Here is a 25,777-nt window from a genome sequence, read left to right as displayed (position 1 = left end):
GTTTGAAGACTTTTAGAAGTAATTCTACGAACTTTATTCTCCGAATCGTTACTGTGGAGGAGAAGGAGGTCTCCCATTACACATCACAAGTGAGACAATGGGCGGACGCCGGTGTCCCTACACTAAAAAAGCGATGTTACTCTCATCTATTAGAAAGAATGGCCAACGGTTTGTGGTACTCAGTGGTAACTCTTATTACTGATATCCATGGAAAGAGGAAAACAGAGAAGTGATGTTTTCTTTTGCTTCGCAACAAGTGCTAGTGCTCTTTTCACATTCACTGGGAACCATCATGAATCGCAATGACTACAGTGTAATTATTGTCTTAGAATAAAAGTGTCATTTCGGTTCGTCTCCTTGCGTATTTGTATCATTTACCTTCTTTACTGTGCTATAGTAGTTCTTTCAATGTTAGGTTCAAGTTTCGTCGAGTTATGGTACTTTGCAGTTACACATCATGCGAAAGTTAGTTTCGTCCTTACGTTTTGCACACTGGTGTATTATGTTACTCGCTTAGTAAAGAAGAAAGTAAGTACATGTATAGCTCGTAACCTATTTCAGGCACTGAAAGGTTTTCTAAGGGTAGGTGGTTATACCCATGAAGAGAAAATCGAAACTCTGGACCTGGAAGTTGAAGTATCAGCCCTGGAAGTAAGTGGGAAACAATTCAAGAATGTGCTGGTCAGGATTAATCCCGTACAAGAAACGAAAAGAAACTTTTTAGTAAGCAGAGCTGAAACTAAGAACTCATTAGTTTTCAAACTTAATATACTTGCATTGTTTGTCTATAATGTGGTAACAAGAGTACGCTTTTTATGGGTCAGATGGTAGAAGTTTCATACACAGAGAAAGCAGCCACTGGAAATGTATTGACACGAAGAAGAATAACGCTACACATGTGGGACAGACTGGAAGAAGACGAGAAGCAAGTTGGAAATTAACCAGCAGGTTGCTTTATTACAGAAGTCGGAACTATAAATAATACAGTAATGGCGAGTGAGACTAGTTTCTGTTCTGGATCTCTTACTGTAGCTACAGTAGTGTGTTTCTTGAAATGCAACTAGCGGTACATACGGGATAAAATGTATAATACAATTTTTTATTGCCTACCATTGTTCTGGTTGATAGCTTGTCGTGAATTTGATGTCGGAAACTGTTACCTGGATAAATGCAATGTATCCATTTTTTCTAAACGCAACCTCTAGTTAAATGCAGGCAACAAAGTGCTCATGAGACGGCCCATTTACCCTCGCATTCCACACACACTGCGTCATCGGAGCAGAGCTCTGTCTTAAGACCGCAATTAAGGCAACACGAAGAGAATGCAAACATCGGAATCTATCACAGTGAAATGTTTCAGCGCAAGTCTCCTGGCAGTTTTATTTGCTCAGAGGAGACCAACACGTCGTAATTTTTCATCAGTAGGGCTTTTACTGATATGTTGCGTATGGCGGTTTGTGTTGCAGTCTAGAGAGGTTTCTCAACAATAATTCTATTCTTAAGTGAATGATGATGTTGGTGTTCTGCGTTTCATCATATGTAATGTGGCCGACCGACAACTCACATATCGCAGAACAGTTACTGAAAGATAAGATTTATTCGAAAGGCAGCATTATACCGAAATAGTTCGAAAAACTTATGTTCTGAATAAATCCGAAATTAAATAACAATTTTGAGAAAAAATTATCCACACTATAATACAGTCTCATATTAATATTACTTTTTTAAGAGAAGAAAAAGAAAGAAATGGAAAGAAAAGAAAAGAAACAAGTTCGCATTAGCTTTGTATCATGGGAGCCACGTCATCCAGTTCTAATAACTGCTTATACTAGATTCGTAGGTTCCGAAGATACAGTAGAATAATTGATGAATTTACGTTAGCTAACACGTTTTTATTCATTTGTTCAGAGTTTCCCCGTTCAGGGCTGCTAGTGCTCCGTGGGCACCTCCCCGGGTGGCGAAAGGGCAAAGCCTTCCACGTGTGGGTGGCTCCGGGTAAATGAAACACCCGGGCGGACTAAAACTAGCAACATGGACGGCGTCTCTATTCCAGTGGGACAGCCTGTCAGAGGCGTCTCTTACCCCTTGTTATTGGCAGCCTCGAAAATTACATCGCTAATCCGTTTTGAGGCATGTGTGGCGATTATGCTCCTCACCTACGAAGTATGATGTGCGGCAGGAAGGTAAAATGTTTCGGATTTAAATTAGTCTCACATTCGGATTTCCAGTTGGAAGCTGCTTTAAGGTCACAAAATTTTAATTTTACAGAACGATAAAAACAGTTCTTTCAAACACGCACATACAGTTGTCGTTCACTAATGGGAAATGACAGTCTGACAGGACCAGAAGAGTAATTAGAGAAAATAAACTGGAGCATTGTTGGCTTAAATGAAATACGTTCTAAAGGTGAAAACTGCCGTCGCCTAAATTCAGGGAACCTCGTCATTAGTGTGGTTAATCAAATGGAAAACTAAAGGCAGTCGGATTTTTAGTAAACAAACCATTATAGATAAGACAGCAGTACTAGAAGGTACTTCAAGAATAACAACACGTGCTGTCCCAAAAAATATCAAAAAGTATAAAGCCCAAAGAGTTCAAGCATATGCACCTAGTCATTCTGATCACGAGATGAAATCCTTCTAGGAATGCATCAAAGAGGACTTTGAAAAAGGGAGAAATTGATTTTATAGATTCATAACTGATGACTTTAATGCGAAAGTTAAAACCCAGAAAGAAGTTGATCCAGTTTTTGGCAAATATAGACTAGATGAAAGATGACGGAGATAAGAGATTACTCAGTTTGCAGAATGCATGATACCACATACTGTGAATATGTGAATCTGAATTTTAAAGATATCTCCGTGCTGAACAGGTTCAATACAAACAGTGACCATCGACTAATAAGAGCAAGATTTGAAGTGCATACAAAAGATGAATGAATGCAACTAACTGAAGGAAAAATAAAAATATTTTATCTCAAAACCCTCGAATAACTATAACAAGACTTCCAATAAAAAATTAAGGGAAACTTAAAAGAATGTAAAGCAGAAGACGTAACAAAGATACTAACCACGACAACCAGAGAAATGGTTGGCTTATGTAATTCTCAAAACTAACCCAAGAAACTCACAAATAAAACGATAAATTTAACGGAAAAAGAGAAGAAAAATGAAAGTGGAAACAAACTATGATAAGATAGAATACACATAACTGTACAAGTCCCTGAGAAAGAGCATGAAAGAAGACCTCTAGAAGTATGAAAAAGGAACACTGAAAACAAGTTTTAAAACTAAATCTGATTTAAAGATGGCCAAGCGGAAGTTTACGATTAAAAAGAATTAGCTAACAGCGTTGGACACAGATAGGGGCCAAATTACAGATAACAAATGAACACTCAACTACGCTGGAAATATTACAGTAGCACCACAATCCCAGTGACTAGCTTTACATGATATACAATACAAATTTAGTGTAAAGACACACCATCTCATGAGCATGCAGTGTATCGAAAGCTTAATAATGGGACAATAAAAAGTTTTAAAGCAATATAGAGTATCTGTTGATGGTTTACACACAAATCATACGCAATTTTGTCGTAGTCACGATTTTCTTTTAACTTGTAATAATAGACACTTACACTGGAGTAAAGCGTTCCAAAACTGCCTTTCTCAGTTTTTATGAGGTTCCATCTACAATCAGCAAATTATTGATTTAAATAGTGACTACAAATAGAAGACAATGAAAGCAAAACTATACAGACTTTTTCATAAAACATTAATTTCTACTGTGCATCATTTGATATTGCCAAATGTTGATGTAGATAGGAAAGATAGACGGTAAATAAAAGATATGCATGCAAAGCAGAAAGTGGCAGAGTAGAGAACGTGGAAACGGAAGAGCTGAGCATTGGAATGGGTGTAAGTGTAAAGATGCTCATTGTCACCAGAGCTGGTCAGCAAATATGGAGAAGTACGATAACTGCAGTGCCTGTGTTGTTAAAAAGAACGATGCAACGTTCCTTCGGACATGCATGCATGTCCGAATGAACAGGCAGTGCGGTGACCACAGCCGTTATGAAATACGTGAAATGTTTCTGCAGTTGCTAACTGAACAACGACCAGCTCTATAAGGGAATGACGACTGTGAAAATTTTTTCCGGACTGGAACACGACCCAGGATTTCTCGCTTTACGCGAGCGGTTGCCTTAACCGCTTTGGCTATCCATGCACGTCTCACGGCCAGGTACAGACTTTCATAAGTCGTCGTTTCTGTGTCACAACCCGTACTCTTATGCACATTATGTAATTCCCGTACACGGGAGAACATTATAATTGAAAGGTGCTGCCTGGTATCGGCGGATAAATAGGATAATTGGAACTTCCTGGCAGATTAAAACTGTGTGCCCGACCGAGACTCGAACAGGCAAAGGTCCCGAGTTCGAGTCTCGGTCGGGCACACAGTTTTAATCTGCCAGGAAGTTCAAATGGTTCAAATGGCTCTGAGCACTATGGGACTAAACTACTGAGGTCATCAGTCCCCTAGAACTTAGAAGTACTTAAACCTAACTAAGCTACGGACATCACACACATCCATGCCCGAGGCAGGATTCGAACCTGCGACCGTAGCGGTCACGCGGTTCCAAACTGACGCGCTTAGAATCGCACGGCCACACCGGCCGGCAATCTGCCAGGAAGTTTCATATCAGCGCACACTCCGCTGCAGAGTGAAAATCTCATTCTGGATACCTCCCCCAGGCTGTGGCTAAGCCATGTCTCCGCAATATCCTTTCTTTCAGGAGTGCTAGTCCTCCAAGGTTCGCAGGAGAGCTTCTGTAAAGTTTGGAAGGTAGGAGACGAGATATTGGCAGAAGTAAAGCTGTGAGTACCGGGCGTGAGTCGTGCTTCGGTAGCTCAGGTGGTAGAGCACCTGCCCGCGAAAGGCAAAGGTCCCGAGTTCGAGTCTCGGTCGGGCACACAGTTTTAATCTGCCAGGAAGTTTCATATCAGCGCACACTCCGCTGCAGACTGAAAATCTCATTCAGGATAATTGGAGTTCGTGTGTTGTTACGAAGAACGGAGCAATGTTCCTTCGGACATGTGTGCATGGAGTCGTGCACGGATAGCCAAAGTGGTTCAGGCGGCCGCTCGCATAAAGCGGGAAATCCGGGTTCGAAGCCCGGTACGGCACAAATTTTCACAGTCGTCACTCCCTTGTACAATTTATGGTAGTTCGTATTCGCAACTGCGAATACGTTTCATGTATTATATAATACGGAGAAGAATTGTTAGGCTAGGCCATAGACGACTCAAGAGACATTGGAACAGCTAGAAAAGTTCCCATGGGGCTAAGATTTGCTGAATGTTATGTCTGGAGTATAGTGTTACACAACAGTGAATCACGGGCAGTTAAAAAGAAAGAGGAAACATATTAACAAAGTTTTAAAATGTGGCTATGGAGGACAATGATTAAGGTAGAGGAAGAGGTAGGAAGAGAACTGGAATGATGGGCGACATTAAAAATGGATGACTATACAGACAGGTGAAGGAAGTTGTTCAGAACAGGACTCGATAGAGAGCCTACAGTTCCAACTTGGCGAAGTCAGGTACAATAAAGAAGAAAAAAGGAAGTAGAATGAAGAAGCGCGCATAGCAGTGGCCAATCCTGCGTCATATTATGCAGAGCACTCTGTTTGACCGTCATTGAAACTAAAAAAAATGTTCAAATGTGTGTGGAATCTAATGGGACTTAATTGCTAAGGTCATCAGTCCCTAAGCTTACATACTACTTAACCCTAATTATCCTAAGGACAAACACACACACACACATGCCCAAGGGAGGACTCGAACCTCCGCCGGGACCAGCCGCACAGTCCATAACTGCAGCGCCATAGACCGTTCGGCTAATCCCGCCCGGCTCATTGTAACTGAAGGATTGAGTTTGCAGAGATAGGAAGTAAGTGTCACACCTTTGGCGGGTGTCGTGTCGTCTGGCGAGTGCGCCGGCCTCTGCGGGTGCGGGGGCGGCTGCAGAGGGAAGAGGCGGTGGTGGTGCGGCTGGTGCAGCTGATGCCAGGGCGGCGGCTCCTCGTGAGGGGGTGGCGCGGGGGCGGCGGCCAGCGGCGGAAGCGCTCCCGCCCCCACGCTCGGCACGTACTGCTCGCCCGCCGCCGACCACTCGAACGTGAACGCGCTCGCCGACGGGTGCGCCGGGGTGCCGCTCGGCGTCGGCGGCGTGCACGTCGTGTACGGGCTCAGCTCCTGCCACACACCGCCACACAGCGCTCACAGCTCTGCCTCCTCCGAGCTTACGCTAAAGCTATGTGGGATAGCACTGGAAGATTGGCGGTGGCGCGGAGCAGAGTCCTGCGTTGCGGCCATTGCTTAGCGTACTGCAACTTGTTAGCTACAGATGAATGTTGACATAAGCAAAGTGCATTGTGCTTTGGAGGATTTGTCCTCCGAATATGAGTCCGGTTACAGAACACGTCCTGAGGATAATGGAAAGTTTTATTCAAGGCTGTAATATTAGTAGCTGTTGTATTATTTTTTAGGATCAATTTTGTTATGGTTTACGAGTTTCGACAAATTACTTTGTCATCTTAAAAAGCCTAAAAGTGGCCTTACTATCAAGAAATACACTACAGTCCCATTTATAGGTGACATTTCATATCGTATAGCCAATTTATCTAAAAAATATGACATCATTATGCCCTTTACCACCAATAATGCCAGCAAGTTGCTCTTTATACGTAATGAGATACCTCCAACTGACAAATTTCTCAACTATGAAGTATATAAACTATAATCTAACATATGTCCGAATTTTTATATAGGATAGACAGGGAGGGCATTTAAGAACCGCATTCGTGAGTACTTACTCAACAAAGATGGTGCGAATTCATATAAGTCAATTTCTGCATCCTTGCTGAACATGGAAATTTGACGTATGGTTGACAAGGGCTACAAAATGAACATTTTACAAGAATTTGAAATATACTGACATTCTCTCCTAAATTCAAGAAAAAATTTTGAATGATAAACTTGCATTAAAAAACAGACAAAATTCTAATTGCATATCATCTCTTGTAAAATGTCAAAATTAGCCCATTGTATATTAGAACTGTGTGTCATATTTTCAAATGAATTATATATCACTTAATTACATATCTTTCTTATATTTTTATATATGATTATATATATATATATATATATATATATATATATATATATATATATATATATATATTCCTTACTGTAAATTGTCAATCAGAGTTTAAAGTAATCGAATACAATATGGACATACCACGACATTATGCTTCTATCAAGAAGATAGTGACTTCTTAGAAACTAGGACTAAGTACGTTTCTGTAATATACTTTTTATGCTTCACATAAATTTATAACCAACATCTAAGGATTTATAATATCCCTAATTTTCTAAGCTTCTGAAGACGCGAAATTAATTTGTTGAAACTGGGCAAGCATAATAAAATCTATTTACAACTGATGACTTAATTTTATCCTAAAAATGTTAATGGAAAGTATTACACCATATACACTTTGACCGAGCGCGAGCAAAATGATAATACAGAATTTCCATCTACTTTTCCTTCGCATTAACGACACTGGAACGGCGTGTTAGATCTCATTTTGGCACCGTTAGTTTAGTGGTAGAGGGTGGTCGATGGTCGTCCCCCCCCCCCCCCTCCGCCCCGCTCCCCGAGACCGAATTTCTGTACCCCACATGACTGCGTCTAGTCCCACACGTGTAAAAGTATGAGAAATTTTCACGAATCATAGTGGGACACGGGTAAAAGCCCGGTATCCACCTAAGTGGACGTGAGAAACCGCCTAAAAACCACAGCCAGGCTGGCCGACACACTAGTCCGCGTCGTCAATCTATGGGCGTATTTGTTACAGATCCAGCGCTCCTCCCCCAATCACGGAAGCGGTGTGCTAACTCGGGCGGCTGTATGGGAGGGGGGGGGGGGGAGGGAGGTTAATCCTGTATATCCATTAACGTGGAATATATTGATTTAAATTTTATCCTAAGGCGAAATTATTTTCACTACAGGAAAAAGCCATTCCTACTGATGAAGATTCTTGGCTATTGTGTGTGTGTAATGTTACTGCACATTTTACACGTGGAGAGCGAAACACAGTATGGTCAGATGACGTACTAGTGCAGCTTGTCGCAATCTTCTTTATTCTGAGATAGGTCGAATTATTAGCATAAGGGAGATGGGAGCACAATACCCACAGATCACACAAAAGGCTATAGTGCAATGACTGCAGACGGGTAGTGGCGAGATCGACTGAAGGCAACAGTGTGACGAGAAAAGTAGGTGCGAATCCTTCCTGAAGAACTACACCACGAGAAGGTCATAAAATTGCACGAATGACTGACGAAAAGACGGATGACGACAGCTGAAACCGAAGATAGATTACAGCCACGTTTCACCACGAACTGTCGGGAACAGATTACTGGAAGATGGGATCAGACTTCGAGTTCCCATTTGTGACAATAAAGACTTGCATGGTGCAGAGTCAGCTGGGACGTCGAGTTACATTCTGTGGTGTTGAGCGATAAGTCTGGCTTCAGTCTCTGGCGGTCTGGTCGATATTAACTTGTCCGTAGACTATCGGGTGATAACTCATACGAAGCTGCGATTGTAGAGACCTACACCTTTCCAACTTCGTGGTTACTGCAAGGAGGCTGAATGCTTGTCGGCACATAGCAGTAATGGTAAACTTTGTCGTCGTATCCTCCATAACCAGAGTACCAATGGCATTTTCCAGCAGGATAATCCAAGACTCCACTCTGGAGTTCACACTACAAGCTCATTGGGTCATGCATGGATCCTTGAGTGGTCTGCTCGTTTCACTGCTTAGAGACCAACAGGGGACGTCTGGGATGCAATGGGAAGATGTACATTTATGTACGAGTCTGTACCTTCACGAACTGACACAGTAGGTTTCAGGCGTGGCAAAACGTTCCTCGGCATGACTTCTGAAGGCTGTTTACTTCCATGCCCAACGATTATTAAAGTGTGTTCATGCCCGCAGGGGTCACACCTGATACTGACGTCGACACAGGGTATCAGTTGCGAATAAAACGATAATTTATTCATTAATACTCATGATGTGAAAACATGTCCACAAAGTTCAGAAAATATAGGAGTGGTGATTCATAGTGTAACGTTTCCGTTACCGTCGGTGTAAATTCCATGTTTCGTATGGCGAGGGGCGATCCCTAAAAGTTGGTTACGCTGTTGCCAGCTTTCAACTTCAAAGTACAACCCTTTATCGCGACACGATGGAAATTCGTAGCTCCATTATAATGTGGCAACACTCAGACGTTGCTGTAAAAACGTATATAAAATCGTATAACGTGATTGGTTGTGGTAGACATGCGAATCAGTTGCGCCAAGTCCACGTTAATTGTCAGGCATTGTGCACGACGGCCGAAAACTGCTGCTTGTCTTTGTGTAAGGTACCGTTACAGCACAGCGGTACTGCTGGGAGTTTATTCTCGATGGTGTCCGTCTGTTTAGGGTTGCGATGGGTAGCAACCTTCTGTTTTTGGACGACAATTCCGCCCATACAGGAGGGACGAAGAGTCGTTCAAAGGAAAGTGAAGATATTCAACGTATTGTATGGCCTCCATACTCAAAGACTTAATCCCTATAGAAAAGGCCTGGGATGCTCTTATCAGACGTGTTTCTCAACTAACTGCCCTCCCTGAACCGTGCAATAACTGAAAACCGCCTTGAGAGAGGCATGGGGCAATATCGCCAAAGGACCGCTAAACAATTTGGTAGCCAACACGAATAACAGCTGCAAAATGTGCATTGGTGCCAGAGGAGGACATATTCAATATTGCGAGTCCGATATCGACCTTTATGTTGGGAGGCTGACTTCTGTAAAATGTGAACGTTGCTTATGTCTGTTATCCTGCTTCCCCACGTGGTGAAATCTGTACCAATTTTCATTATGAATATACCACTGCACCTCTACTACGTAAGTACTGCATTTCATGGCTTCCGTCATTACCTATGATAATTCCTATCCTACAGTCTTTCTGCTGCTTAGAATTTTTTTAATCAGTGTAGTTAAATGTACGGATAACTAGACTTACATTTCTCACACTCATATTGAATATTATCTCTCTGCAGCCAGTTCATTATTGTTACTTCTTTCCTGTAGCAATTTTTTCTTTGTTTACTGCTTCACAAATAAATTCAGACTACATTTCACGCAGTTAGTCTGTAATCCCTTGCTGATCAATAATCTGGTACTTTTGCCCATACACCACAGCAACCCACCGAAAGAAGCACCATATTCATATTCATCTTTTTCACGGGGTCGAAGGCCAAGATCACTCAATCCCATGAGCAACATCGAGTAATTTTTCACAGCGGTTAAGGAACTTTATTGATAGTCGGGAAGAACGTCCAGATAACTGGTTGACCATCCTCGGCCAGATTTTCCGTGCTCTTCTTAACTCACTTCAAGCAAATGAAGCGTTAGATAGTGTTATCTGATACAGAAATATCCAGCGAGAATCTCAGTGATGGCACGCGTTTCTATCGCCAGGAAGAGGGGAATAGTTGACCGCACACAGCTTCTCATCATAATAATGTACAACAAACATTTTCGACTTTTATTAAGATATTTAAATCCTGTGAGACCGAATAGGAAGTTACGACAGCATGATGTATGACCATATACTGAAAAAAAAATACTAGATCTGCTTTCGAGTTACGATCTTCAGCATTCAGCGCTCCTTTCTTTTTCTCGGATATTATGCATCATTAAAGCTAGAAGGGAAATATGTCATAACTACTCGTTGATTTTCCTTGGACATTCTCTGGCATAACCACACATGCAAAAATAGCTACAAGGATGTGAAGCGCCGCTTCTGTCCATGTTTTAGTATTTCCATCTTCTCTTTTCTTATTATTAATCTGACACATCCGTGTATTCTCCCCACAGTTTTCAAATTGTATATTTATCTCTATCAACTCAATTAGATTTATTTTTCTCAGGCAGCTGCTGCTGTAAGCACTCGTATCTTGGTCTTCATCTGACACAGAAGTACAATTGTATGTCCCTAGGAGTGTTTTTAATACTGCATCCTCGCATTTACTGTGTAAGGCTATGTTAATTCTGACATTCGATGAAAGGAAAACTGAGACAACAAGAAATCTTTTCATTCAAGGACATTGTAATGCTACTTAACATAGTCGAAAGACACCTGTGTTGGTGCTGCAGACGTTCTCAACGCAGCTGAGTGATATTACTGTTTTATGGAGCTTCCGTGGTCAATGTTCATGGTGTAAACGAAAGAATAAATGTCTGATGCGTGAAAAATCAGTTGTGTTACCTTAAAATTTTGACCCCCTTCCAGAAACGTTTAGTTACACTTGCAGTAACTGCGAAAATATTCTTATCTAGTGTTCGGATCGGGCTGAAAATACAGGGGCAGGTAAACTGGCTATATGAGTGGACTGTGAAGGTTGGGGCGAAATAGGCAAAAGTTACGTTTTCGTTAAAAACAATGCTTTCTCGCAGACAGCTGGCTTACTTATGAACTTTGTGTTAAACTATGTTTCGGCTGCATATCAGACCAAAATTCAATCAAAAATCCATGTACAACTAAATACCGTACTTCATGCCGAATGGAAACTTCCAGTGGCACAAGAATTTAGTTGACAGCTTTGCCCATGAGTAAAAGCGGTAATAATAAAAGAGTCATTTACTGTATTAGTTTGTTGAATGACGTCTTTGGAATGGATAACAACGAGAAAAGTTCTAGATATAACCTATACCACATGATACACCAATATTTTTAATGTTTCAAAAGACACAACAGAAAAAACTTTTAAAGGTCCACTCTCTGCAGAAGACTTCGATAACGTTGCGAAAGCGAATCTCTTGACACCACTACCTCATTACGACTAATTCGTATACGAACAGAGTGAAGTAAAGCAAACTCGTATGACGTTGTTGGCTAATTGGGAGCAAGTTTCCTTTCTCAGTTCAAGTTGGCATCTTTCCATAGCGAAATGTAACTGTTGTGTTGCAAGTATAGCAGACTGAGACGGGTGAGTATGGAGCTTTAGTGTCTTGTTTGTGTTGCTGATGAGGATGATAGAGAAGCTAGAGGGTGGAACCAGCCTCGGGAACATATCCTACTCCTCTCAAATAGCTCCTGCTACGTAAGACACGCGATTTGCATTTTACGAGGACGGTGGTTCAAATTCAATCCTTGTCAATCCGGTTTAGGTTTTCCGTTGTTTTTTTAAATACTTGATCAAATGCTGACAAGATACACTGGAAAGAGCACAGCAGATTTCCTTTTCCTTTCTTTCCAGTCCAACCACATTCTACGTCGTCAATGACAACGTTGTCTAGTTTTTCTTTCATTCTTTCTTTGTGTCTGATAAAATCGCCAAAGGGCCCACCGAAATTAGTGTTCACGTCCGCAAATGTTCATCAAAGGTAAAGGTATCGTCATGAGTGCCTCACGGAAGTTTGATAGGACTGATGTTATTTTCTATATACATAAATGACCTGGCAGACAGTGTAAGCAGCTGTTAGCTGATGATGCTGTGTTGCATGGGAAGGTGTCGTGGTTGAGTGACTGTAGGACAACACAAGATGATTCAGTCAAACTTTCTAGTTGGAGTGATGAATGGCAGCTAGCTCTAAACATAGAAAAATGTAAGTTAATCCAGATGAGTAGGAAAAAAAACCATAATGTTCGATAGCAGCTTTAGTAGTGGGCTGCTTGACACTAAAGATGGAACACCGTCACAGTGTCAAACGCTGAATAAGGAGAGCAGAGGTTAATAATTTAACCCGAACTATTGGCGCAGACTGCGGTGATCAGGAACTGAGATCCACCACCACAGAGACTGTATAATGGCTAGCCGACAGAGCGAGTGGGACTGCGGAGGACGCTGACCTGGTGGCTGATGTCGGGCACCTTCTGCAGCGCCGTGTCGGACCAGGGCGGGCTGGGGTTCCACTGCTCCATGAGGTCCGCCGGGTCGGCGGCGGCCGCCTTGACGTGAGCGCGGGCACGTCCCGCCGCCGCCGCCAGCAGCGCCGCCCCCGCGCCGCCCCCGCCGCCGCCCCCGCCGCCCCGATCCAGCTCGACGGCCACCTCCGGCGAGACGGGCTTCAGCAGGCGCGGCAGCTTCCGCCGGTGCACGTCGTCTGCGGGCGGCGGCTCGTGGTGGGCGTGTCGCGAGTAGTCCACGGGCACCGGGCTCTCCACTGCAACACGCGCACTTCACTATCACTGCTGCACGCCGCAACCTGATCCAACATGGACAACCTTGCTTCAGCGGTTAGTAAAACCCCTACGTCCCATATCTGATGAATAATACGTACAAACCGAATCATAAATCACAGATGGGCAGATGTTAAACGAAATGTTTCGGTGCCAGGAAGACAGCTACTGTACCGAAATTATACAGGGTATTACAAAAAGGTACGGCCAAACTTTCAGGAAACATTCCTCACACACAAATAAAGAAAAAATGTTATGTGGACATGTGTCCGGAAACGCTTAATTTCCATGTTGGAGCTCATTTTAGTTTCGTCAGTGTGTACTGTACTTCCTCGATTCACCGCCATGATTTCATACGGGATACTCTACCTGTGCTGCTAGAACATGTGCCTTTACAAGTACGACACAACAAGTGGTTCATGCACGAGGTAGCTCCTGCACATTTCAGTCGAAGTGTTCGTACGCTTCTCAACAACAGATTCGGTGACCGATGGATTGGTAGAGGCGGAGCAATTCCATGTCCTCCACGCTCTCCTGACCTCAACCCTTTTGACTTTCATTTATGGGGGCATTTGAAAGCTCATGTCTACGCAACCCCGGTACCAAATGTAGAGACTCTTCGTACTCGTATTGTGGACGGCTGTGATACAATACGCCGTTCTCCAGGGCTGCATCAGGGATTCCATGCGACGGAGGGTGGATGCATGTATCCTCGCTAACGGAGGACATTTTGAACATTTCCTGTAACAAAGTGTTTGAAGTCACGCTGGTACGTTCTGTTGCTGTGTGTTTCCACTCCATGATTAATGTGATTTGAAGAGAAGTAATAAAATGAGCTCTAACATGGAAAGTAAGCGTTTCCGAACACATGTCCACATAACATATTTTCTTTCTTCGTGTGTGGGGAATGTTTCCTGAAAGTTTGGCCGTACCTTTTTGTAACACCCTGTATAGCAAGAGCTTTTCGAAGTCCCTAAGAATTTTTGTTAAAATACAAGGCGTTTTTTTTAACTACAGTTTTTATAATAAAAGAGCACAAATGCATTTTTCAAACCTAATTTTGTTATTACACGAGAGCCTATACCATAATATACTTTCCAACAAAATTTCAACCAGTATTAATGCATTTAGCGCACAACCATCTTCTGAATTTTACTCTCATAAAACCCTGCCACCTGGTTGGGCAGCCGTTTTCACGGCACCTTCGTTTTCATAGCGCTAACACGGAATTTTTTGGGGGAGGGGTGAGTGTGGGGGGTGGAGGGGAAGGGACACTAGATGAGGACTATATGGAGGCTGATGAAGCTGTTCCCGCACATATGATGCGATAAGATATTCAGTGTGTTGAGCAGTGTGTGGACCAGAGGTGTAACTACAGTCGTTGAGGACCCGCGGCAGGTAAGAGGAGTATTCAATAAGTAATGCAACACATTTTTTTAAAAAGAAGGTTGGTTTTAGTCAGCATTCCAAACCATCAAATTATTTCCCAACCTTTTGCCTACAAAACCCCACTTCTCAACATAATCTCCGTTCAATGTCACAGCCTTACACAAGCTTACTGGGAGGGCACCTATGCCCACATGGTACCACTCTACTGGTCGACGTCGGAGCCAACGTTTTCCTACACCAATAACCCTCCCATCACCCACGCACAGCTTCCCGCGGAGTGCATCCTTCACTGAGCCAAAGAGATGGAAGCTCTTTATGGTGTTCTGTTAGGCGGCGAGGAAAACAGTGGGCTCACAACTCCGAGTGTCCCAGCTGGTGGACGAGTGTGTCAGCACTACCAACAGATACATCCAGTTATGAAGCAAGGTGATTGATTACGATCTGTCGATCGCCTTCAATGAGAGTATTCGCTGTATACGGCCGGCAGGTTGGCGGGCGATCGGACATGTTTGCTCTACCTTGTTACGATGATGACAGACGCCTCACCCAACGACTCACCATGCTTTTGTCCACTACCAGGTCTCCATAGACATTATGGGAGCGCTCATAAATATCTGAGATACTCTGGTTTTCTGCAAATAGAAACTAAATGCTCTCTGCTTGGAACGCACCTCCGTTACAGACACCATCTTGAGGGTTACCCATAGCGTCGCCAGCTACCGGAACTTCGTGAAACTATATGGGCTAACGCGGGAATATTCAAGAATGTCCCACAACAAACTCCTCATTTTTTCAACTGAAATTTTTCGAGAAAAATAAATTTGTTCCATCATTTCTAGAACGCCCCTCGTACCTAAAGTGAGCTCCTCTCCCTCTCCGTAGCGACTGCTCCCTTTCTCAGCTCATTTAAACGTTAGCCTCATTGCGTCTCCCAGTCGTACACTTCCTCTCGCCCCCAAATAACCAGTCCATCGTTTCTCTAATCTGTTTGGGTCAGAATGTAAAAAAAATAAGGAAAAAATGCGGAATTTGTTGAGACATTTTTTAATATTCCCGCTTCAGCCCGTATTGTTTCATGAAGTTACGATAGGTGGCGGCGCTATGCGAAACCTTCAAGATGGTGTCTCTAACGGAGGTGCGTTCCAAGCAGAGAGCTGTCATTGAGTTTTAGTTCTGATTTTTCAGCAAAAAGATATATAATCTTAACTTTACCGCCTCTAATATAACAGTACCTGGAACAATTATTTGTCTCCCTACAGCACTGTAAATTTCACGATAATTCATTTTTTGGTGAACGTCCGCTTTGTCGAAACCCTTTGGACGACGGGCTTCCTACCAAAATTACCCTTCCGGATAGCCGTGCGCGTTAAAATGTCCGTATCCGGTACGGGGAGGTGCCGTTGACCTGGTTCCAAAAAACCCGACGCATTAACGACGAGGGCCGCTGTGCGGCTAGCCGGGAAGTGGTTCTTAGGCTGGTACCCACATCCCTGTGGTCCACTGATTCCGTCACGGAGGACAGTTTGGAGACAGATGACCTCAGATGTTAAGTCTCTATTAACCTATAATTAGTAGACGCCTACCAGATTTCAAGAAGAATATAATAATTATAATCCTAAAGAAAGCAGGTGTTGACAGATGTGAAAATTACCGAACTATCAGTTTAATAAGTCACCGCTGCAAAATACTAACACGAATTCTTTACAGACGAATGGAAAAACTAGTAGGAGCCAACCTTGGGGAAAATCAGTTTGGATTCCGTAGAAACACTGGAACACGTGAGGCAATACTGAACTTACGACTTATCTTAGAAGATAGATTAAGGAAAGGCAAACCTACGTTTCTAGCATTTGTAGACTTAGAGAAAGCTTTTGATAATGTTGACTGGAATACTCTCTTTCAAATTCTAAAGGTGGCAGGGGTAAAATACAGGGAGCAAAAGGCTATTTACAATTTGTACAGAAACCAGATGGCAGTTATAAGAGTCGAGGGACATGAAAGGGAAGCAGTGGTTGGGAAGGGAGTAAGACAGGGTTGTAGCCTCTCCCCGATGTTGCTCAATCTGTATATTGAGCAAGCAGTAAAGGAAACAAAAGAAAAATTCGGAGTAGGTATTAAAATCCATGAAGAAGAAATACAAACTTTGAGGTTCGCCGATGACATTGTAATTCTGTCAGAGACAGCAAAGGACTTGGAAGAGCAGTTGAATGGAATGGACAGTATCTTGAAAGGAGGATATAAGATGAACATCAACAAAAGCAAAACGAGGATAATGGAATGTAGTCGAATTGTTGAGGGAATTAGATTAGGAAATGAGACACTTAAAGTAGTAAAGCAGTTTTGCTATTTGGGGAGCAAAATAACTGATGATGGTCGAAGTAGAGAGGATATAAAATGTAGACTGGCAATGGCAAGGAAAGCGTTTCAGAAGAAGAGAAATTTGTTAACATCGAGTATAGATTTAAGCGTCAGGAAGCCATTTCTGAAAGTATTTGTATGGAGTGTAGCCATGTATGGAAGTGAAACATGGACGATAAATAGTTTGGACAAGAAGAGAATAGAAGCATTCGAAATGTGGTGTTACAGAAGAATGCTGAGGATTAGATGGGTAGATCACATAACTAATGAGGAAGTATTGAATAGGATTGGGGAAAAGAGAAGTTTGTGGCACAACTTGACCAGAAGACGGGATCTGTTGGTAGGACAGTTCTGAGGCATCAAGGGATCACCAATTTAGTATTGGAGGGCAGCGTGGAGGGTAAAAATCGTAGAGGGAGACCAAGAGATGAATACGCTAAGCAGATTCAGAAGGATGTAGATTGCAGTAGGTACTGGGAGATGAAGAAGCTTGCACAGGATAGTGTAGCATGGAGAGCTGCATCAAACCAGTCTCAGGACTGAAGACCACAAGAACAATACCAGAGGTATTAGGAATTGACCAACTGATTCAAAATGGCTATGAGCACTATGCGACTTAACTTCTGAGGTCATCAGTAGCCTAGAACTTAGATCTAATTAAACCTAACTAACCTAAGGACATCACACACATCCATGCCCGAGGCAGGATTCGAACCTGCGACCGTAGCGGTCGCTCGGCTCCAGAATGGAGCGCCTAGAACCGCACGGCCACGTCGGCCGGCACCAACTGATTCATTAAGCCATTCCGTAAATACATAAAACTAAATTATGCTAGCAACTAACATAACTGACTCATGAATCGCACACAAGTAGAATCTACGTACACTACTACGGAAATTTCAATGACCTAACCTCGATCGCCGATGGCACTTCAATTTACAGACAGACTGTACCAGCCCCGTTCCTTCCGTAAAGGGGAGTGCTTGTTTCCTATGGAGTGCTGCACAGGCGCAAGTCAGTCGTTTCGGGTATCTGTGAGCTATTAACACAGTCTGAAAGAACCGAAGTCTATTCTGATACGACTGGTTCCGGAGGATAACTGTTGTCTATGAACACATTGTGGACAACTGTGAACACACATCTATGCATCTATGTATAACATATCTTCTATTTTTCTACGTTCCCTTCCTATTTTAATGTTTCCTTGATATCCCCTCCTTTTTTTTTCTCACTGGATACCCACCTGGCTCAGACGGGCATTGTCAAGAGTAAAAAAACCTTTCCTTTTCTGAGATTTCTATGCCTTTGTTTTGTGTTCATTGATAGAGATTAGTTGGGGGTCTCAGTATATGTTTCAGAACTAAAATTACGCGCTATCTCCTTCAGTGACGCGGCCTTCCAGCTAACAGCGTCATACACGCAATTTCCTTTTACCTTTTTCCCAACGCGAAGGTGTTTCTGATGCAGCTTCATTAAACTCAAGCGTTCTCGGACGACTGCACTTGTCCAGTTGGGATTTTACTTCTTAGATACGCATTCCACACGTCGATGTAGGAATTCTAGTTCAGAAATAGGGCAGGCATTCATTACACGAAAGTGGTTTATCCAAGAATATGAGTTTCCCAAGAGCTACTTTTCCTAGCACACAATGCAAATCGTAAAGGTTTTCTTAGGTATAAAACTGAGTAAATTATTTATCAACGATATGTAACATGCTTCTTTCGCTTTTCTGCTAGCGAGGTAAAGTTCATACACAGCTTTTTGAGCGTCTTGTATTGAAATTCTGCCACTGCTAAAGAATTATATAAAGGGAATCTCGCTTTGCTTAGTTACAATAGTTTTGAAGATGAAAAAGTGGGAATTCAGTGGTGTCTCTATGAGTTAATATTCACGTTCGTTTCTTATACCCTCTATTCGTCGACTAGGATATGCTGTTAATTTTGATCTTGCTGAGCGGTGCAGTATATTAATTTTAAAGTTGTCAGTGATGGTACACACCAGTAAGATACTCATAGCACAGTCACAACAAATAATGCCCTCATAAAAACGACAAAAATAATCTAGCGTACACCGTCTACCCCGTGGGTAAAGCTCATTGTATCGTGTACGGTAAAGTGTAGTGAGGACTAGATTCACCTTTATTTCTCTTCCAAGGCGTGATCGATAATAGCATTTATGTCACTGCCTGCAGATCCACGAAACAAAATGCTAGAAGGAGAAGGCCATTTCAGTCTATTTAATTATGTATACTGTCGGCTGCTTCACAATGGTGAAGTCTCCTGTTGTTAGTTCAAAATTATTATACGTTACGCGAGTACAGGGTTTTACTGCGTATGCCGGATTGCCTGAATCTGTTCACGACTTCGTTTCAAACCAATTACTGAGAATAAATGAAATGTGTCGTGTGAAACGAGTTATGGAGCCCAAATGAATATTAACATTAAATAAAACAAAAGTTCATCATATCTCCATGTGATTTGTATACCAGAGATCGGTGTACATTATAAGAATTTTCTCGTAAATAAGATAATTTTTCAAACTTTAGTTTCTTTATTTCCGTCTTTTAACTTCACAATGATTTAAACAAAGTCGGCTTAATAATTAGTCTATTATGTATCTTTAATCAAATTTCTCAGTGTATTTCGTACAGTGAAGTTGCTTCCGTTCCTAATAAAGTCATGTTAAAATTAATGTCACGTATACGGATGGCTTATTGAAATAAAAGAATTTCACATTTTCAAATACATGTGATTCGTTGATCTCTGATTCTGAGAGAGGCGTAGGTGTCAGAAACTGAATTGTACAAATTATGTTCAGGAAGGTTTTAACTATTTATACGTCATATTAATTTAACTCAAGATCTGTCCGCCATAATCTTCCACTAAAGTTACTAAAAGCAGAAGAGCATTGATCATAAAACATTCTCCCACACGCTATTTGAAGATGCGTAAATACTTATAATGATTGATGGAAATTATTGTGAACGGTTATCTACGTTCTGAAACGTGCAGCCATCAACAGTGGCTTATACGTACATTGTGCACAGCTAGTAAAAAAACGCTTATGAAATATTTTGCTTTCATTATAGATCATACATGGTCGTAGTTCCCGCTAAAAAATTTGCTTTCTGCGTAGAAAGATTATTTCGTATTAGAATTAATACTGCTTATGCGAAAAAGCGAGGTTGGAAATAATTCCATGTTTTCAATAAGCTGCCTGTTCATAAAACTTGGTGGAGAATTTAAGGATTTATTCCCTCAGTGGTTTCCACACCAGATTAAGGGAGTGTAGATATTCATGACTCTTAGCGTTCTTAAAGTTTTACCATTACAGTTACAGTATTAAGAAAATTATACGGTAAACGCTGTACTTCAATTTTGCTTGGAACAAAATATATCCAGTGGTGTAACCAGAAAAAAAACTTAATGCAAAATTCTGATGAAATTTAATGAAATAATGAGTGTTGTTCTCTAAATGAGTTTCTCCTTCATTACCGCGGTAAGTGAAGTACTTATACGATGTCTGGAAGATGAAAACTCGTGGCTGCTTTCACGAAGCACTGTGAAAGCTCTAAAAAAACGTAACGTATGATATATATAATATACTAATAAACGAAAAAGTCTTTGAAGTTCTACTAATATTTTTGCATTTTGGTATTAAACTCTGAGTTCCGGTTGCTCGTTGTGAATGAAGTGTAATTTGCTCAATATCACCTTCTGGCTGATTGAATTGGGACTGCTACAAAACTACACATTTTTAGCTGTTAAGCAACATAAAATGAATGCACTGTAGTCATATCTTGGGTATTCAGACCCCTCGGAACGCTGACATTAACAGCCGCATAAAACACGATTTTCATAACAGCTAGGCTGAGAAAAAGCCTTCATTAGATTCGTATCTCGTGCCCTGTGAGCATTCCAAGACTGCACCGGCCGGTACAGCAGGGTCAGAGCTCAGCGCGTTTCTGAATAATTTGAAGGCAGTCGCTAATGACCTGGATATCGCCCCCGCACCCATCTTCACGACACCCGGCTCGTTGCAGAGGGAGGAGACCGCGCGCCACAAGAAAGCCAACTACCGCTAATCTACTTTCGGGATGGGAACCCTTGAAAGACGTTCCGTTCGTTAAATATATCTCAAACGCCATCAACGGCGATCTATCGTGGGCGGCCATATCGGTAACGTCGTTTGAACGGCAAATAAAAGAGCGTGTTTCGTGGAGCGTGTCCGCTAAAACCCAAGAGAGAGAGCAGGGGACGGCACCGCTTTGATGAGACGTTGCATCTCGCGTCGGTGTCAGCACACCGGTAATTACAAAGCCAAGCACGGCCTGATTTAAGGCACCGCTCACCTTTAAATATGACCGCCAGACAACGACAAACGAGAGAGCCGATCGTATTCGATGTCTTGATGGCTAAAATCAGAAACAAAGGTTAGAAATTGCTGCCGAAGGTTAATCTAGTGGGTGCTCACCGATCGATAATCGCCACAAGTTGCTACGTTTCATTCGTTTGTTCTTCACGTAGAATAAAGTAGGACACGTCCTGGGGACTAAAATCAGCTCGCAACTGCTTTACTTCTGAAATGCTGATAGTGATTGTGGGAAGCAGTATGGAGGGTACGACAATAGCTATTGTAAAACCAGAATGAGGAGAGACTGCCAGAAAAAAATTATCTAACGGGTAGAACACGTCAAGTACCATCACCTGATTTCCCAGCAACTTCGCCAAGTGGAAGAGGAGTCAAAATAAGCAAACACGTGTCTCAGATTATCCGCAGCTACTCGACCGTTTCTGAGAAAACGAGGCTCAAAACTTTCGCCGTAATTTATATGCTTCTTAGCACTCAGTAAGCTGAACCGAAGCGGAGGCACAAAAGGTAGCGACGCACCTTCGCACTTTTGCGCCCTGTGTTCAAAACCCCATTCTTTTTTATTTTATTTTATTTATCTACCCATGTTCGCAGAGGGTTACTAGATAAATGTTTCATATCAAATTAGGGAATACAAGGGCGTAATAATAATTGTAAAATTACAACTAGGTTTCACAATGACTGTCACACATTTATTACGAGGGTTGGAACTTTTAATAGCGGCAACTATTTATTTACAGCTCGTTCAAAAGAGATACGTGTTTCAAAGTTTTACTGACCTTCAAATTATTCACCAGCATTGTATATAACCCGTTGCCAGCGATGTGGAAGTCGTAGAATACTCTTAGCAGTGCCAGTTTTGTTGACAGCTCGAGCGGCGCGGTCTCATTGCCCGACGGATTAGTAGCAGTTCTGAAGCGAATGCCGTGAAGTGTTTCTTTCAGTTTAGAAATAAAGTTGAGCTTACGAGGGCTTAAGTCAGGGGAGTGCAGTAGGTTCGAATCCCGCCTCGGGCATGGATGTGTGTGATGTCCTTAGGTTAGTTAGGTTTAAGTAGTTCTAAGTCTAGGGGACTGATGACCTCAGATGTTAAGTTCCATAGGGCTTAGAGCCATTTGAACCATTTTGCAGTAGGTGGTATAACACTTAGCAGCCCCATCAGTCAAAAAAATCAGTAAGAACTTGCACTGTACGTGCTTGAGCATTGTCCTGCAAAATGATGGTCAGGTCCTGCAGAAAGTGTCATCACTTCTGTCTCTAAGCTGGTCGTAGGTCGTGTTCAAAAAATGAACAGCTATGAATGTTACAAGGAGACAATTAGACACGGTTGTTCAGAAACTTGACGACGAGTATGTCTGCCTTTACGTCCGGATACGGTCCAACATCGGACCACTGTCACATCTGAGTACCACACAAATCCGGATATTGGACGATTCGATCAACCGAAGAAGTGGAGATCCACAATGAGGGCCCTGAGGTGCTAATAAAGCTGTCTCACACGACTACACGGAATCTCCGTGACCCCCACAGTGATCACTCAACACCTGACTGTTCACTCCACTTATATACCCAAGCAGGCCTGGTAACAATACAACACGAACAATACTAACGCACTCCGGTGGTGGCCACTCCACCTGTCACAGACAACTGCAACTTTAATCATTTAGATACCCGCCGACGGTGTCCACTTCTACGAAGTTACATTGACACCCGACCTTGTCTTACGGCATTTCACATTTTTATCTGGCAATGTATGTCACGTGGACTAGATATTCACCACTTATCTTGTAATCGGACACTAACGGGTTCTTTGTCTTTGGTTATGAGCGTTTCTTAAGTTTCACTACATTCTCTCCTTAATTAAAAGGAAAAATTAAAAAAATGATTCCGGTTATGATGAGAGAAGGTCGGATAATGATTCCGGTTATGATGAGAGAAGGTCGGATAATGATTCCGGTTATGATGAGAGAAGGTCGGATAATACAAATTCGAAATCTGTCCAGAAATCAAATTTTCCACAGTGCCAAAATACAATGTGTGATCAAAAGTATCCAGACACCTTGCTGAAAATTACTTACAAATTCGTGGCGCCCTCCATCGGTAATGCTGAAATTCAGTATCGTGTTGGCCCACCCTTAACCTTGATGACAGCTTCCGCTCTCGCAGGCATACGTTCAATCAGGTGCTGGAAGTTTTCTTGGGAATTGGCAGCCCATTCTTCAATGAGTGCTGCACTGAGGAGAGGTATCGATGTCGGTCGGTGAGGCCTGGCACGAGGTAGCGTTCAAAAACATCCCAAAGGCGTTCTGTAGGATTCAGGTCAGGTCTCTGTGCAGGCCAGTCCATTACAGGGATGCTACTGTCATGTAACCACTCTGCCACAGGCCGTGCATTACGAACAGGTGCTCGATCGTTTTGAGAGATGCAGTCGCTATCCCCGAATTGCTCTTCAACGGTGGGAAGCAAGAAAGTGCTTAAAACAACAATGTAGGCCTGTGTTGTGATAGTGCAACGCAAAGCAAAATGGGGTGCAAGCCCCATCCATGAAAAACACGGCCACACCACAACACCACTGCCTCCGAATTTTACTGTTAGCACTACACACGCTGGCAGATGACGTTCACCCAGCATTCGCCATACCCACACCCTGCCATCGGATCGCCACATTGTGTACCGTGATTCGTCACTCCACAAACGTTTTTCCACTGTTAAATCGTCCAATGTTTACGATTCTTACACCAAGCGAGGCGTCGTTTGGCATTTACCGGCGTGATGTGTGACTTATGACCATGAAATCCAAGTTTTCTCATCTCCCGCCTGGCTGTCACAGTACTTGCAGTGGATCCTGCAGCAGTTCGGATTTCCTATGTAATGGCTTGGATAGAGGTTTGCCTATTACACATTACGACCCTCTTCAATTGTCGGCGGTCTCTGTCAGTCATCGGAAACAGTGGACCTAGGGATGTTTAGTAGTGTGGAAATCTTGTGTAGAGACGTACGACGCAAATGACACTTAATCACCTGACCACGTTGTAAGCTCGTGTGTTCCGCGCCCCATTCTGCTCTCTCACGATGTCTAATGACTACTGAGGTCGCTAATATGGAGTACCTGGCAGTAGGTGGCAGGACAATGCACCTAATATGAAAAACTTAAGTTTTTGGGGGGGTGTTCGGATACTTTTCATCACATAGTGTATAACAGCACTGCAGAAGAGTGTCTGCACATGAGAGGTGTAGAAACGTGCAGGCCTGTATCCTGCTATAATTACGATAACGATTTCGAATAGCTTACATTGAAGTTTGTGAGGCTTCCTACAGTAGATTAATATTCTCATACTTATTTAGACTCGATTCTGCGAGATGCAACGTTTGATTCTGATTGTAGATGATCGTCGACAATCCTCTCTCCCTCATTTTTCGAATCCCTCTCATTCAGCAATGACACTCCAGTGGCATTTTCTAGTTCACGTTGTCACTGATCATCTTTTGTATCCCCATGTTTCGATGTAGGGATGGTTACAGTAATGTTATTGGAACTTTACGTCCCAAGATTATGATTTAGTATCAGCCGACAACGAGTAGACTGGAAACGATGCACAGACTTGGACAGATCAAAGATTGGATAGGTAGTCAGCGCAGTACTTTTCGAGGGAGCCAATCTGGGCATTCTCCTTGAAAGAAACGAAAGAAAAACTAAAATGGATGATCGGACAGGGATTTGAACCTCGTTCCTGCCAAATGGGAGACCATTGCTTTAAACTCTGGTCATATCGTTCTGTAGAAACCACTGAGAACAAGAGGCTCGGAATGACCAGTACTGGTGTTACGTTGATTCTCAACGCTCCCTCACACACTGCTCATTGCAGTACACATTGTCTACTAGGACGTGTTTAACTACGATTCCCTGTGCATGACTTTCACAAACTGATCCTATCACAGACTTTTACGTCACAACAGTAGTAAAGTTGGACCCTTGGTGAGACTAGTATATTCTTCTAGTGAATATATTGAAAAGAAACCTAACAACTGCTTTACTATGTGTTCCAGCAAATGTTTTCAGGTGACTGCGTTTGCTTACACAATCTATGAAAATTGACACTACTTTCTCAAATAAACCACACATTTTAGTTCGACACTATGAATGTCAACTTCGTGTTGTAAACGATGGAAAAGGGTTTTGAGCCACTTCAGCATCCTTCTGCTCCGGTAATGGTAAGAGCCTCATGAAGTGTCAACTATTATTTGTCTGGCACCTGATACAGCCTATATTACAATACTGTTCTGACAATGTTTGCTGAAACGCGTACTACAGTAGCATGTCCACACTCGGCAACGAGTGAGGAAAGGATGTTTATTGAACC

At 42.5% G+C, this 25,777-nt stretch overlaps 1 protein-coding gene across 1 annotated transcript in view; it reads right to left on the bottom strand.

The window, feature by feature from the left end:
* Positions 1-5,671: 5,671 nt before the first annotated feature.
* LOC124722465 (E3 ubiquitin-protein ligase Hakai) overlaps positions 5,672-25,777 on the bottom strand; it is a 204,897-nt gene continuing 184,791 nt past the window's right edge. Inside the window, exons 7-10 of the mRNA XM_047247622.1 lie at positions 13,170-13,282; positions 12,969-13,115; positions 5,966-6,257; positions 5,672-5,685 (exon numbers count right to left, since the gene is read on the bottom strand). Coding sequence (XP_047103578.1) covers positions 5,672-5,685; positions 5,966-6,257; positions 12,969-13,115; positions 13,170-13,282 — 566 coding nt within the window. The remainder of the gene's footprint in view (positions 5,686-5,965; positions 6,258-12,968; positions 13,116-13,169; positions 13,283-25,777) is intronic.

The sequence above is a fragment of the Schistocerca piceifrons genome, chromosome X (assembly GCF_021461385.2).
Source record: "Schistocerca piceifrons isolate TAMUIC-IGC-003096 chromosome X, iqSchPice1.1, whole genome shotgun sequence".
Classification (NCBI taxonomy): domain Eukaryota; kingdom Metazoa; phylum Arthropoda; class Insecta; order Orthoptera; family Acrididae; genus Schistocerca; species Schistocerca piceifrons.
Note: the sequence above shows the minus strand (reverse complement) of the source record. Positions and strands in the feature narration are given on the sequence as shown.